This window comes from Zootoca vivipara, chromosome Z1 (genome assembly GCF_965207765.1).
Source record: "Zootoca vivipara chromosome Z1, rZooViv2.hap1.1, whole genome shotgun sequence".
NCBI classification, from domain to species: Eukaryota; Metazoa; Chordata; class Lepidosauria; order Squamata; family Lacertidae; genus Zootoca; species Zootoca vivipara.
In genome coordinates this window covers 37939703-37954082 of record NC_142583.1, presented here as the reverse complement: position 1 = coordinate 37954082, position 14380 = coordinate 37939703, and the positions used below count along the sequence as shown (strand labels likewise).

The following is a 14380-nucleotide window of genomic DNA, read 5'->3' as shown; positions in this document are numbered from 1 at the left end:
ATACTTTTGGATTTGAGATACTTATAGACAATATGTTAGAAATGTTACGTATAAGATAGATACTTGTTACTTATAAATAATGCATATTTATACTCAGTGCAAAAAAAAGCGGGAACCGCTTTTGGCAAGAGAAAGGAGCCTTTGCTATGTCCAAGGCACAAGATTAAGCCTCTGCAGAATCGTGGATGGGAGAAAAGAAACAATGAAATGCAGAAAGTCAAGGTCTAATGAACATAATACTGTATATTTCTTTCACACAGATATGCAAGAATTAAAATAGTTTACCAAACATAGGTCTATGTCAATTGAATGTAAATTGTTATATATTCTATGAACAGAAAGTAAAATTTGGTGGGGTGTGTTGTGTATTAAAGTAATAGCACAGCCAAGTATGTATTGTAATATAGAATTTATTGTATTGTATTACAGAGTTTATTTGAATGTATAAGTTCCAGAGGGAACGTCTATCATTTGCTGGTTCAGAGTGCAGGATTTGGATCCGCTGCTGGATTGGTTTCCGCTGGAGGGAATCCTTGCCATTGGTTCCCGCCAAAATGTATCGTTTCCTTGCTAGTTCTCTGTTACGATATAAGCCCCCGTTTTCCCCATTCCCTGCTGTTCTGGCTCTTACTTGTTCTTTGAAGTAAAGAGATGTTGTACCAGATCCTCCCCTCCTGCTTCTTATTTGCACTGAGCTGAAATCACTGAAGACCCACTACACAACAGGGTGCAATGTACATGAAACATTATTTAACAGAAAGCAAAGGAAGTGGCTTTGGTCCATAAGAAAAAAAAACCTCCAACATCCAGCTAGACAATACCTTTACAGTATTAGGACTAACACACTGACTAACCAACATGTCACAAAAGTGTGTAGAGCTTTTGAGCATAGCTGCCAAGTTATCCCCCTTTTTAAGGGAAATTCCCTTATGCTGAATAGGCTTCCTCGCGAGAAAAGGGAAAACTTGGCAGCTATGCTTTTGAGGCCTCCAGAACTCTTCTTCGGGGAAAAATGTTAGACAAAGCAAGTGGTGGTGGTGGGGTCGAGGAAAAACTAAACAAAAAGTAAGAAAACTGGGCTACTATTGTAACCATCCGTTTAGTTTGCAGACGCAGTTCCAAGGTGGAGGTTGCAGGATTGAGGAGCCCCCCCCCCCCCAATGTGCCACAGGTACCAGGGGGATCCTTATGCACTCCTGTACTCATTGGCTCCCAAGGGGTTCACTGGGACTTAGTCCTACGGACGTGGGGCGAGGACTTCAGCCTTGCACATCTAGAATTTGGGGGTGGGGGTGGTAAAGAAGCAACGGCTGCTCCCCATTTATGAAGAGTTACAATTCCGGCTTGCAAGCCTGAAACGAAACACAAAACTGGCGTTTATCATTCTCCGGTATCGGGAAAGCATAACGTTTAAAAGTAAAGCCCAAGCCTTAAGAATCTTCTTAGGAATTCTTAAGCATCTGCTCAGCGGCGTGTGGTTTTTTTTACACCCATTCTCTTGTGACTGCTTTCCTAGTGCAAACGCTACTTCACTAAACACCATATTTAAAAGTTTCTTCTCCAACGCTCAGCATTGCGCAGGAAGGATCGCACCGTTCGCACACAGAGAAGGCAGAGCGTCTCGCGGGTGGGATGCGAACGCCAAGAAGCCCCGCCGCCGGCCAGCACGCAAGCCCTGGCATAAACCTAACCTTCCCATGTCAAAAGGCACTTGCGTCGATCTATAAGGGAAGAGAGAAGCGCTCGATTGCCATCTCGCGGTTTACCCAATCCGGAGTCGGTTCCGGCAAGGGGCGGGTTGTTTACTTTGAGGCGCCGGAAGCGCTTGGTTTCTGCCTTAAACTGCGGCGCCCGGCGCGCGGACGCTACTGGCGGTGGTGGGCGTGGCTCCGCTCACCCTGCGGCTTTGAGTAGGGGAAGAGGGGCGGGGCGTCGCCGGCGAGGAGGCTGCATACGGGCCTGCTTCGCGCGGGGAGAGGCGTCCTTCCTCCTGCTTCCCCCCTCCTCTCTTGGCTTCGCCCGCCAGGGGTGGCTGCTGCGAGCGGAGGGAGGGAGGGGTGTCCGTCCGTGAGGGCGGCAGTGATGCTCTCCGCTCCGCGGCGCCGGCGGTGTGGGGCGGGCCTGTCGGGTTCTTGAGGCGGCGCTGAGAGACACCTTCCGCAGCCACCATGCCGTGCACCTGCGGGAACTGGCGGCGCTGGATCCGGCCTCTGGTGGCCACGCTCTACGTGGTGGGGCTGCTGTTGGCCGTGCCGCTCTGCGTGTGGGAAATGCAGAAGCTGGAGGTGAGGGCGGAGCGGCGCCGGAGGGAGGCCCACGGGAGCCTCCGGGGTGGGAGTGGGGAGGGGAAGAGGGGCAAACGCAGAGCCCGCTCCCTCGGGTCTCCCGGATGCGCTCGGCTTTGCCTGCCTTGTTGACAATTTAAACGCCGGCCCGCGTTCACTTCCTCTTCCGCGCACAACATGGAACGCGCGTCATGTGGGAATGCGCTTCGCGCTCTAGGCTTAGGAGGGACAAGCTAAAGAAACAACGGACGGTGCTTGAGGCGAATGTGTCACGTGTCCTCCCTGCTCTCCATCCCGATGATTTCTCGCCTTGAGGGATGATGATGAATCATCCGCGATTGTAGGCCCCAGCTGCCCTTCCAAGATAAAGCCAAGACGTGGGCATTCTCTTGGTATGTTTGGCAAGCATCCTTTGCCCTTTCAGAAAGGAAAAAGAGAACCTCCAGCAAGTTTTGCCTGGTTCTCCAAAGTTATCTTCTGCACTGTGAAAATAAAATAACAGTAATTAAAATAAGAAAAAAGAAAGAGGATTGACATCCCCCTCAAAACTCTGCAGCCCAACTCGCTTCTGGAAGGGCATGTGTATCCTAGAGTCATCTTGGGTTGTGAAACTAAAGTAAGAATAGTTAGCTTGCTTGACCCCAGGTAACCTAAATGTGATGTTTGCTACATATGGAGCAAGTAAGAGGAAGTCCAGAAATACAGATATCTACATAAACACTCCTCATCTGGAGCTGTTGCGAAGGCCAGCACCATATAGTGAGACAGCAAGAGCATCAGTGGAGAGGACTAGTGTGTCAGCAGGTGAAGGGGATTTCTCTTGTCTGTATGATGTACTAAAGATTACAACAAATTCAGGTTTTCATGGGGGTAGGCGGTGCCACGTAGAAAGATGCTATATTTATGTTTTTAGTTAATTACCGTACCATCCCACTCAGAGCAGTTCATACGAGGCTAAAGGAGTTTATGAAAACAAACAAACAGATGAACTGTGGAACTTTAAAAAACAGCAACCAAACAATAGCTCCCACGCTTAAAGAACAATTTGTTTCTTAGTGCATGGACAAGTTGGCTGGGGAGGGGAATGTAGTTAGAAGGAGTAAAGGTAAAGGGACCCCTGACCGTTAGGTCCAGTCACGGACTCTGGGGTTGCGGTGCTCATCTCACTTTACTGGCCGAGGGAGCCGGCATACAGCTTCTGGGTCATGTGGCCAGCATGACTAAGCTGCTTCTGGCGAACCAGAACAGTTCAAGCTAATCCAGAAGCCAGGGGTGTGTATGCTCCTGTCTTCCATTTCCGGAATCTCTCACAAGAGAGACTTACTTGACATAAGATCATTATGACAGGGAAGGTTTAATCCAAAGAGACAGGCAGGTAGATGGTGCATTTGCCTGTTAATGGACATCATTTGGTTAGTGTGGGTCTTGCTCTGACATCTCCAGATGGACTGCATCAGGCATCCCCAAACTGCGCCCCTCCAGATGTTTTGGCCTACAACTCCCATGATCCCTAGCTAACAGGACCAGTGGTCGGGGAAGATTTAAGAATTGTAGTCCAAAACATCTGGAGGGCCAAAGTTTGGGGATGCGTGGACTACATCTCTCATCATCCTTTGCCATTGGTCAAGCTGGCTGGGACTGATGAGAGTTGTAGTCTGGAAATCTGTAGGGCACCATATTGTCTAACTTGTAGCACTAAGTGATGGATGCAAAGTGATGCCTTTTGCAAATGAAAGAGTACAGAATAATGAATCTCAACACCTTCAATCTACATGTGAGTTATGGTAATTCCTGTCTTCACATTTGCTAGTCCAGGTGGACTGGCACTGAAGTAAAACACACATGTGCTAGTACCCCTTCCCTGTACCTATTCCACAAGACATTCTTTGGATCTTTGTGCTCCCACCTTCCCCTTTAGCATTTCCATATTTAAACTAGGCATCTACCAGGGAATTGCTGTTACTCTTATGTAAGACTTGGAATTTGCAGTGTTTAATTACAGTAATTGTTTAGTGTGCCTAATTATTTCTGTGCCTTAAAACAACTAGGTTGCTCACAGGCTGGATCTGTAATTATAAAGGTTTCTGGTGCTGCTAACTATGCCCAATCATCTGTTGCTTAGTCAGAAAGGTATGGTAGTTTATAAAGAAGAAACAGGCTCTAGGTGACTTTATGCACCCTGTCCTTGTGGCTGCTTTACATGACACAAGGAAAAATGGCTCCTCACATTTAATTGTTTACAGCAACAATTAAGAAGATGCATGCATAAAACACACACTAAAATATGCACTCTGATGTTGCATATTAGAGCTGCCCATTGTAAACAAGATGGTATACAGTACATGCATTTTCCCTTAAAGTTTAACTAACAAGAAGTGTGTTATGGAAAGATCTGGACCAGGTTCCTGGCCTTTAGCAGTATGTGTATTACTAACTTAAATCTTAATGTAGAAGTGAGGGAACCTCTTATGCTGCAAGTTGCTCTTCTAAGTGTTCCTAGCTTGATTCTTGGTTAGAACTGTGTGCGTTATATATTTGGATCTAAAAGAAGTTGTAGCAGCTGTTGTAGCTAACCACACTTAAAATTTTGAGTCTAATGATGGTTCAGTTGCAAAAATACTGTGTTTTTAATCATTAATGCATGTTCTGCTCTTCGAAGAGAAGAGCCATTAAATATAGTACTGGTGCTTCAGAAAAAGTGATTTATGGATTGTTTTATCAGTTTTACTGTCATTGTTTATCAAATTTCCTACTGCAATTTCTTGTGCTTGTGCTATTCTTTTTTGTGTTGTTCAAGGTTGGAATCCATACCAAGGCATGGTTTATTGCTGGGATATTTTTATTGATGACAATACCAATATCTCTTTGGGGAATATTGCAACATTTAGTTAATTATACTCAACCTGAATTACAGAAACCAATAATAAGGTAACCTATCATATATGCTTCTGCTGGCTATTCCATATTAGCAATACAAACACTTGGTAAATTGCAAATGTATTTTCTTATGACAGGATTCTATGGATGGTGCCAATTTACAGTCTAGACAGCGTAAGTTTTCTTTCTTTCTTTTTGGGATTATTGAGTTCTGGCTCTAGAAACCAGTTGAACAATCTAATGAACTTCTCATACTGCTGATTTTTCACACGATACAACCTTAAAATTGTAACCTCATTTCCATTAAGGTTTCCTGGCAGAAGCCCAAGGGATATGTGTGATTGAGGCATTTGTAAATATGTTGCTTTTCTTGAGTTTCATCCAGTAAGTCATACTCTGTGTTGATGGTCTGAAGCATGTTGATTTCAGTGGGTCTACTCTGAGAATGATTAAGTCACGTACAGTCATACCTCGTGTTACGTTTGCTTCATGTTACATTTTTTCAGGTTGTGTCGCATGGCGACCCGGAAGTACCGGAAAGGGTTACTTCCGGGTTCCGCTGCTCGCGCATGCACAGTAGTGCTAAATCGCGCTATGCGTACAAGCACCAAATTGCACCATGCACCTGCGCAGATACAGCGCTTCAGGTGGTGGGCTTTTCACGTTGCAAACAGGCCTCTGGAACGGATCCCATTTGCAACCAGAGGTACCACTGTACAACTCACTGAGCATTAATTCACTGGAAAATAAGATGTAATGCAACTGAAAGTAGACATGTACATATTTGTATCTAATGTGAACATACAGAGCATATTGCTTCTCTGTTTTGCAGAGTACTAGCTCATTGTTTGATTTGTGTTGTAACACTGTTTGCCTTGTTTGCAACAGCAAATACAGGCTCTAAAGGATATCTTGGGAAGTACGTCCCATTTAGCTCAATTGGACTTAATTTAGTTAAATCATAGGATTGAGCTATAAGCCTTTCTTAATTATTGAATGTTTAACTGCAGCATAGAGTTCTATAAATTATTTATTTAATTTGTATACTGGCACACAATGATATTTTGAAAGAAAATGTAATAGAATGGAATCTCAGTGTAAACTGCAGTGCATGTGTGTCTAATCTAATGCCTTTTTCTTTGATAGTGGATAGCATTGAAATATCCCAGTATTGCAATCTATGTGGATACTTGTAGAGAATGCTATGAAGCGTATGTCATCTATAACTTCATGGTCTTCCTTTCAAATTACCTGACCAATCGGTATCCAAATCTAGTGTTAATCCTAGAAGCCAAAGATCAGCAAAGGCATCTGCCACCATTGTGTTGCTGTCCACCATGGGCTATGGGAGAGTGAGTACATCACGCCGTTCTTTTTTCAAAGCTTATGTTCATGTCTTATTATGGATATTACCTCTTGGATTCGTGTAAGATTTAACTCTTTTTTTGGTATATGTGGCACTCGTTTCCATTGATGCTCCAAAGAGTTCTTGAAAAACACATTTTTAAAAATACTTCAGGAAATTGTTTCCTGAAAATAGGACTTGTTAGTGAATCAAAAGGATTTGTTTTCCCCAGAAGCAGTTGGTAGCTTCATTAACTGATTTAAAAGAATCAGTGCTGTAGGGTAGTACTGTACGGTAGTTCTGTACAGCAGTTATATTTCAGGATTGACTGCTCACTTAGCTTCTTCCTCCGACTTGTACCGGTAGTAGCATTCTGTTTGGGCTGCTGCTTTCTCTATTCCAGAATGCAGCAGGATGGAGAAAAGGAATGCACCTTTGTAGTGCCATCATATGCCATCCTGCCCTGGGAAGGAACAAAATGACCCAAGTTTCCTTGGTGCAGTCCCTTTCCCAGCAAGGTAGCCTTCCAGTGATGATTAATGTCTGGACTCTTTGACTGAGCGGACAAAACAGGATATGAGGAAATAAGACAGAATGTCTTGACTACAATTAAGATGAAGGTTTCGCCAAAGTTTCTATTCTAGTTTTAACCTTTACAATAAAAGGTGTGCAGGGGGAATTCAAGACTTGTAACAAGTTTATTTGAAACTATAAATGCCAAAAGTTAATGTGTATTATGCAGCTGTGTCTTTGAAAGGTGAGATACCATTACGGTAACATATTCTGATAAATAGCAGCATACAGGTCATTGAATATCTATGTGATGGTTAGGACCTAAAAAATAATTATTATTAGTTGGGCAGGGATGTAGCCATCCTGTTCCCTTGCTGTATCTGGCTGCAAAATAGTACCTCTGAAATTTGTATAGGATACTGATGAGATAGGAGTCTACAGGTGCCCATGTTTTTCCATATGGTAGAGCTGTGGGAAAATATACTGAAATAATGTAAGATAAAGTATTAGAAATATTCGCGTATGAAATTGTGATTCTTAAATCCGTCAGTTATAGTTTAGTCTATAAAGATTATGCAAGAAGAAAATGTCTAGGAAGCAGTATTAACTATGACTTAATATTTTAAAAGTGTTTTGATTGAAAAGCATGATGGTATGTGAATGTTAGGCTATTCTTGCTAGCAGTTGTATTTAACTCTCTCTAAGTTTTTTAAAAAAGAAGATATTACATAGAGTTTCAGCTATATCCTGAGTTAGTCTTTGTGATGTACAGGAACTTTGTTCTGGATGCTAATATTTACAGTAAAAGTAGAATATATGGTTGTCTATGTTGCAGCTTTGAATGAACTGAGCTCACTCTGTGTCTCTTTCATAGGGTGCTGTTGTTCAGGTGCAAGCTTGGTGTTTTGCAGTATACAGTAGTCAGACCATTCACCACTATTATTGCTTTGTAAGTATGAAGAAATATTTTAGCCTCAAAATGCTATACATGTATAACTTTGCTATTAGAAGATAGCCTTTTACTGAATTTACTTGAATTTTCAATTTCAAGTTTGGTGCAAAAAATCAAAGAATGTGAATCATGGTTTAACATGACATTTGAACTGGACAATTGAATAGAATAGGACTCCTGTGCGGAGGATTGCAACCATAGCTCCTGAATTTTCTGAGCAATGTTTTGTATTAAACTCTTTCAGAATATGTGAATTGGTTGGTGTATATGATGAAGGAAACTTTAGCTTCAAAAATGCTTGGACCTATTTGGTTTTTTTCAACAATATCTCCCAGCTTGTGAGTAACAGAATTTGAGTTTTCTTTCTCTTTGGAGTGATAGTTAAGTGTTTTATTTTTAAAAAATTAAAGATCTTAACAATTGTGGTATGCAGAACCTACTTTTGATCAGGTGTTTTATCTTTACATACATTACACATAGAAAATTAAGATTATATGAGAACTAATCCTTTGGTTCTAAATATGGTGCTATGGATTTTTTTTGTGTTATTGTACATCTATTTAATCGGTTTTAGAAGCTGCCTTGAGGACTCTGAAAGGTGGGATGATACTGCTTTATATTTATATCCCATGTATTTTCCATCATGAAACCCACAGTGATATACATGTGGTTCCCCAGTGGTCACCCATCCAAGCACTGATCAGACCAAGATGTGCTTAGCTTCAGCAAAGTGGTGGCTTCCTTCTCTTTGCATAAAGAAAGAGAGAAATATACTTGGGAATAAAGGAAGCTTATGGCAGCAGCATTCTGGGGTTTCAGACAGGTGTCCTTCTCAGGTCTAGATGGAGAAGTCCGTGATCTTTTGCATGCTATGCATGTGCTTTGGCACTGAGCTTTGACCCTCCAGCCATAGATGTTTTTAAATGTTTGGAACAAGAATTGAATTGGCTTGATATGTTCCGGGGGATTATTGGTATGATGAAATGTAGAAGTTCTGTGTGTTCCCACTGCAAATGGCTAAACATTTCTATCCCTCTGTTTTAGTTTGCCATGTACTGCCTTGTGTTGTTCTATAAAGTACTGCGGGAAGAACTAAACCCAATCAAACCTGTAGGGAAATTTCTGTGTGTAAAGATGGTGATTTTTGTTTCTTTTTGGTAAGTGGAGTGTTGTAAGCTTTTTTTGTGTGTGTAAAGCCTGTTAAACACTTAACTATCCATATGCATTTAGAAATGTGTATGTCAGAAAATGAGTAGTAATATAATAAGTCTTGTTTCTGTTTTTATTTAAATTGCTTAACAGCACAATCCTGTTCATGTTTAAAAGATAAAGGTAAAGGGACCCCTGACCATTGTTTACTTGGAAGTACGTAAATCTCTTTAGGGCTTACTCCCAAATAAGTGTGTGCATTTATAGCCACCGTTTTCATTCCCAGGGAGCTCAATATGGTGTACATGGTTCTCCCCCTCCCCATTTTATCCTTACAACAACCCTGTGAGGTAGGCTAGGCTGTGAGACACTGACTGGCCCAGGTCACTCATTGCGCTTCATAACTGAGCAGGGATTTGAACCCTGGGTTCCTGGATCCTAGTTTGACACTCTAAGCACTGCACTATATTGGCTCTCTATAGCAAACTGGATTCACCTGTGCAAGGTGTTGTACAATAGTGAAAAGACCAGCCTTCTTCTGTGCTTAAAATTGCAGTGGTTTTTTTTAAGTTTTCTGTTTAAAAACATTTTCATGCAACTTCAAAATAGCTAAGGGTACAACCAAAGTTTTAGCTCTCTCTTATCTAATTCATTTTAAAGTTTTAGCACAGATTTTCAGTTTACACTGAAACCTTTCTCCATACTGACAGATCATGTTTGATCTCTTTCCAGAAACACCTCTTAGCCTAGCACTACAGTTTGCGTGGAAGTTCCTTTATTGTGGGTGATGCACATTCACTGTTCCTGTGTGAACATAATGGCCACAGGGCTTGCAAGTTCATATTTCTAGCATTTTATTGATCTGCTTTGTGATCTTAGTATCTTTCACATATTGTTTTTGTTTTTTTTAACCTTACAATAAAAGCTCACTGGAACTTTAGACCAGAGCCTGCCTCTCAGCTGTGTAGCTTCTGTGTGGTGATAACCCAATCTCTTCTAAGAATGTCAATTTTGTATAGGCAAGCTGCACTTATTGCATTGTTGGTGAAAGTCGGTGTTATCTCTGAAACACACACATGGGAATGGAAAAGTGTTGAAGCAGTGGCAACTGGTTTACAGGTAAGTTGGAACTGTTGTTGTAAACATAAGCCTTCCAGCGCCCCACATCCTTTGGAATAGATAAAAAAGGGCAGATTGGTATTTGAAGCAAAAGCATTATGGATACATGTAGCTACTTTTTTCATTGAGAGTAAGCAATAGTTATCAGGTAACTAGCCTACCAGCTCCATTGATCAAATTGTCCTACAGCACATATATGCAGGTAAATTTAAGCGCTTAAAACTATTTTCTAATGGTGTGACTAGTATACTCTTAATAGCTATGCTATCTGCATTGGCCTGCATGAGCGCAGTCCTTTAAGTATCATGTTTTGCTTTTTGTCTTCTCTACTAAGTGTGAGAAGGCAATATTTACTCTAAATTAAATATTTAGTTGGTTGACTGGGGCTTGCTGTCCTAGTTTAACCAAAGTATGAGAGTAGACTTGGCTGATGGCCCCGCTACCCTGTTTCTCATATTTTAAGACATACCCATAAAATAAGCCATAGCAGGATTTTTAAGCATTCAAGGAATATAAGCCATACCCCGAAAATAAGACATAGTGATAGGCACAGCAGCAATGCCGGCCGCAGCAGGAGGAGGAGGAAAAAAATAAGACATCCCTTGAAAATAAGCCATAGTGTGTTTTTTTGAGGAAAAAATAAATATAAGACATGTCTTATAATATGAGAAACACGGTATATGTTTAAGCTGGTGTAAAACACATGAAGTTTCTGGAATACTCTTATTCCATAAAAGGTAGTTTGTGGTTAATTGGCCTTCAAGTCTAAAGATGCTGCTACGAGGAATACATTACATGGCTGCATATGTGGGGCTGAATAGGACTGAATTTGGATTCTTTTGTTTCAGGATTTTATTATCTGCGTGGAGATGTTCTTTGCTGCAATTGCTCATCACTACAGTTTTTCCTACAAACCTTATGTGCAGCAAGCTGAAGAAGGATCATGCTTTGATTCTTTTCTTGCAATGTGGGATATTTCTGATATCAGGGCAGATGTAACTGAACAAGTTCGCAATGTTGGTAAGTGAGGAGGATAAAAATGTGCACCCCTAGGGAAAAACTGATGTAAACATTTGAGTTTTCTGAAGTTGCCACATGAGCCGTATTGCTAGGTCATTTTTCTATTAACTGCAGTGCCAGACCTATGAGAATAATTTGTTTTAAAATACCTTCCTTTTAGGAAGAACAGTTTTTGGTCAGCCAAGAAAAATGTTTTTTGGTGAAGATTATGAACAGAATGAACATACAAGTTTGCTGTCATCATCCACCCAGGATCCAATTTCTACTGCTTCTTCAGTACCATCATCACCTGTGGGCCACTATCAAGGGTTTGGACATACGTTGACTCCAACAATGCCTCCTGAACCAGTATCTGATGGCTTGTGTAAATCAGCAGAAGAGAGTGAGAATCCTCCAACAGAGAAGCCTCTGGATGAAAGTTAGAAAACTCTTTTCGCAAATGTTTTGGGATTTGCCTGGATGCTGCTCCTATGTTAGTTTTTTGGGCCTTGGGGACCTCATTCTTCCCAGGAGGTCAGCTGCACCAAGCAGCACATAAATCAAAACAGATAATGGAATTTAATTTTAAATGGGAAATTTCTGTTCTATCATTGAAAGAGCGTATTGGTGCCAGACATACAATTAAATTATTGCAGTAAGTTGAGTAGCCAATGCTGCTTGGTTCAAAAACCTGCCTCTGGAATTGGAGTGAGGTAGAAAGTTCCTGATGTTGACTCCCCCCCTCAAAGTAATTGCACCATCCCAGAATACTGTCTCCTCAGCATGCCAGAATTGTTGCTGAGCTGCTGGAGACCTTAGCTGGAGCAGTAAATTAAAGCATTCTTTTAACAATACTGGCATATATGTGCCACAGTCCAGTTAAGCAGAAGAAACAGATTTAGGGGATGCACGGGGTGAGGTGGGGAATTCCTGTTGTTTGTGGTAGTTCTTGTGCTAATAGAACTACTTAATGCTAAACTGAATACAACTCGAAGTCTAAAGGCATTCTAATTAGGGAGTTAAAATGAAACACAGCTTTTTACTGAGAAACTGATCAGTGTTCCTGTATTTTTGTCTCAAAAAACTCATAGGATACTTACGAATGGTTCGTCAATCTGTGCTCTTAGGCGGATACCATAATAATGCTATTCTTGAATTTGTAGTATATTTGCCTTCAAAAATGTATCTAGAATCAAGTAAGCTTTGAAATACTGAAACAGAATGTAACAACTTATTGTTTTAAGGACTTGCACATCTGATCAACAAAAGGGACTTGTTACCCATTATCACATTTGTATCTGCATTGCATGCTTGCTGTCTTACCTTCATATAAAATGCTGCAGCAAGGTTTACATTAAGTGGCATCTTCAGAGAGAACTCAAGCTATTTTTAGCATTCAGGTGCCCTTTACAGGAATTGAGTTTTTAACTGTTTTGTGGCTGCTACAGTGAACTCATCCTACAAGTGCTTTTGCAGTACTAGTGTGTTATGTAAATACTTGGCCTTATTCACTAGGCTGCATATTTTATGGATAAATTTGGTGTGTCCTTAAAGTGGTTAAAAGGCAAATCATTGCCTTTATTGTACATAATCAAATAAAAATTTTATTAACTCTTACTTTGCATTCCTTCAATGTTGAGATGAACAAATAATCCTCTTGAGCTCCTTTCCATAGTATTTTTTTTTAAAATGGTTAACTATTGAATAATGGGAGAGGCATCTCACCCCCCCCCCCCAAATGCCTAGATCCCACAAATCAAGGGAAGGCCAAAAGATAATGCTCACCAGTGGTTTAGTTCCTATGCTTAATTCCAAAGGGGCAAATATTCTTTTGAGTGTAAACAATCCCTCCCTTAACCACAGGTGGGTTTACTCCAGGAAGAAAGGGCAAAGACTAGGCTATAGATGTACATTGTCTTTTAGCAATTAAGAATTTTCTGGTGCTTCCCAGTCTTGCTTTTCATCCTGTGGTTTGTTGCCATCTGGGAATACTGCCTGTAAGCTTGATTTAGGCATCTTTTTAACAATGAACATGGGCTTCAGCAAACGGATGGTGGGGTAATCTGTGGTGAGCCATTTTTTGCTCCTTTGAGGAGGTGGTATCTTCCCTCCAAGTTTATTAATGGTAACCAACTCTGCATTGATGGCTGTCCCAGGAGTGGGGCAGGAACATTAAAACTAAACTGATTCATGCTTCTTGCCTCTTCCTAACATTTGTTTATGGTGCCTTGTTTCTGGTTGACTAGCTACTGGTTGACTAGTTTGGAGCTGCACGCTAGGGTTATTCTGTGTGCCTTTTCTTTCCTCACTGCCCTTTTTTTGTCTGGTAACTTCCACTCTGGGGCTCCGTTCATTTTTCTCCATGTCTTCTTTGTTTTCCTCGTCCTTTTCTCCCTATCTCATTTCAGTCTTTCCAGGGCTGTTCCTTTATACTCTTGTTACTTGTCTTTCTGCTTTGTGTGACCGCTTTTGGTTAGCCAGCTGCTTGTTAGATGGACACTGCTTTTATACTGCAGTCATTGCAAGTGATGCTACTTCAGTGCTCCCAGCACAGGGGAAAGGAAGTTCATGCTGGCCAAGATACTTCGGTAAGACAGTAGTAACATCTGTGTGACTATGGTATTTTACATGCAGAAACAGAACTACATCCCATGATTTAAAAAAAGCTGTTTGTCTTCTAGATCACAATAAAAGGTAAAGGTAAAGGGACCCCTGACCATTAGGTCCAGTCGTGACCGACTCTGGGGTTGCGCACTCATCTCACATTATTGGCCGAGGGAGCCGGCGTACAGCTTCCAGGTCATGTGGCCAGCATGACTAAGCCGCTTCTGGCAAACCAGAGCAGCACATGGAAACGCCGTTTACCTTCCCGCTGTAGCGGTTCCTATTTATCTACTTGCATTTTGACGTGCTTTCGAACTGCTAGGTTGGCAGGAGCTGGGACCAAGCAACGGGAGCTCACCCCGTCACAGGGATTCGAACCGCCGACCTTCTGATCAGCAAGCCCTAGGGCTCAGTGGTTTAACCACAGCGCCACCTGGGTCTAATCACAATTAGATACCACCAAACCAGACCTAAAATATTTCTCTTACCCATTAGGGATTTTTCATCCTTTCTGAAACTAGTGTTTCTAGATCTGTT

General features: G+C 41.6%; 1 protein-coding gene across 2 annotated transcripts; it reads left to right on the top strand.

Moving 5' to 3' along the window:
* Positions 1-1804: 1804 nt before the first annotated feature.
* TMEM184C (transmembrane protein 184C) lies at positions 1805-12856 on the top strand. 2 transcript variants are annotated; one of them, XM_035114110.3, is made up of 10 exons: positions 1805-2285; positions 5083-5213; positions 5300-5336; positions 6309-6514; positions 7895-7969; positions 8217-8310; positions 9017-9129; positions 10141-10240; positions 11089-11260; positions 11421-12856. In XM_035114110.3, the coding sequence occupies exons 1-10, from the start codon at positions 2169-2171 to the stop codon at positions 11681-11683; spliced, it is 1308 nt and encodes a 435-aa protein (XP_034970001.1). In that variant the 5' UTR covers positions 1805-2168; the 3' UTR covers positions 11684-12856. The 2 variants fall into 2 exon arrangements, with proteins under 2 accessions (XP_034970001.1, XP_088516386.1); XM_088660260.1 differs by lacking the exon at positions 5083-5213 and having other exon boundaries at positions 1868-2285.
* The last annotated feature ends 1524 nt before the right edge of the window (positions 12857-14380 follow it).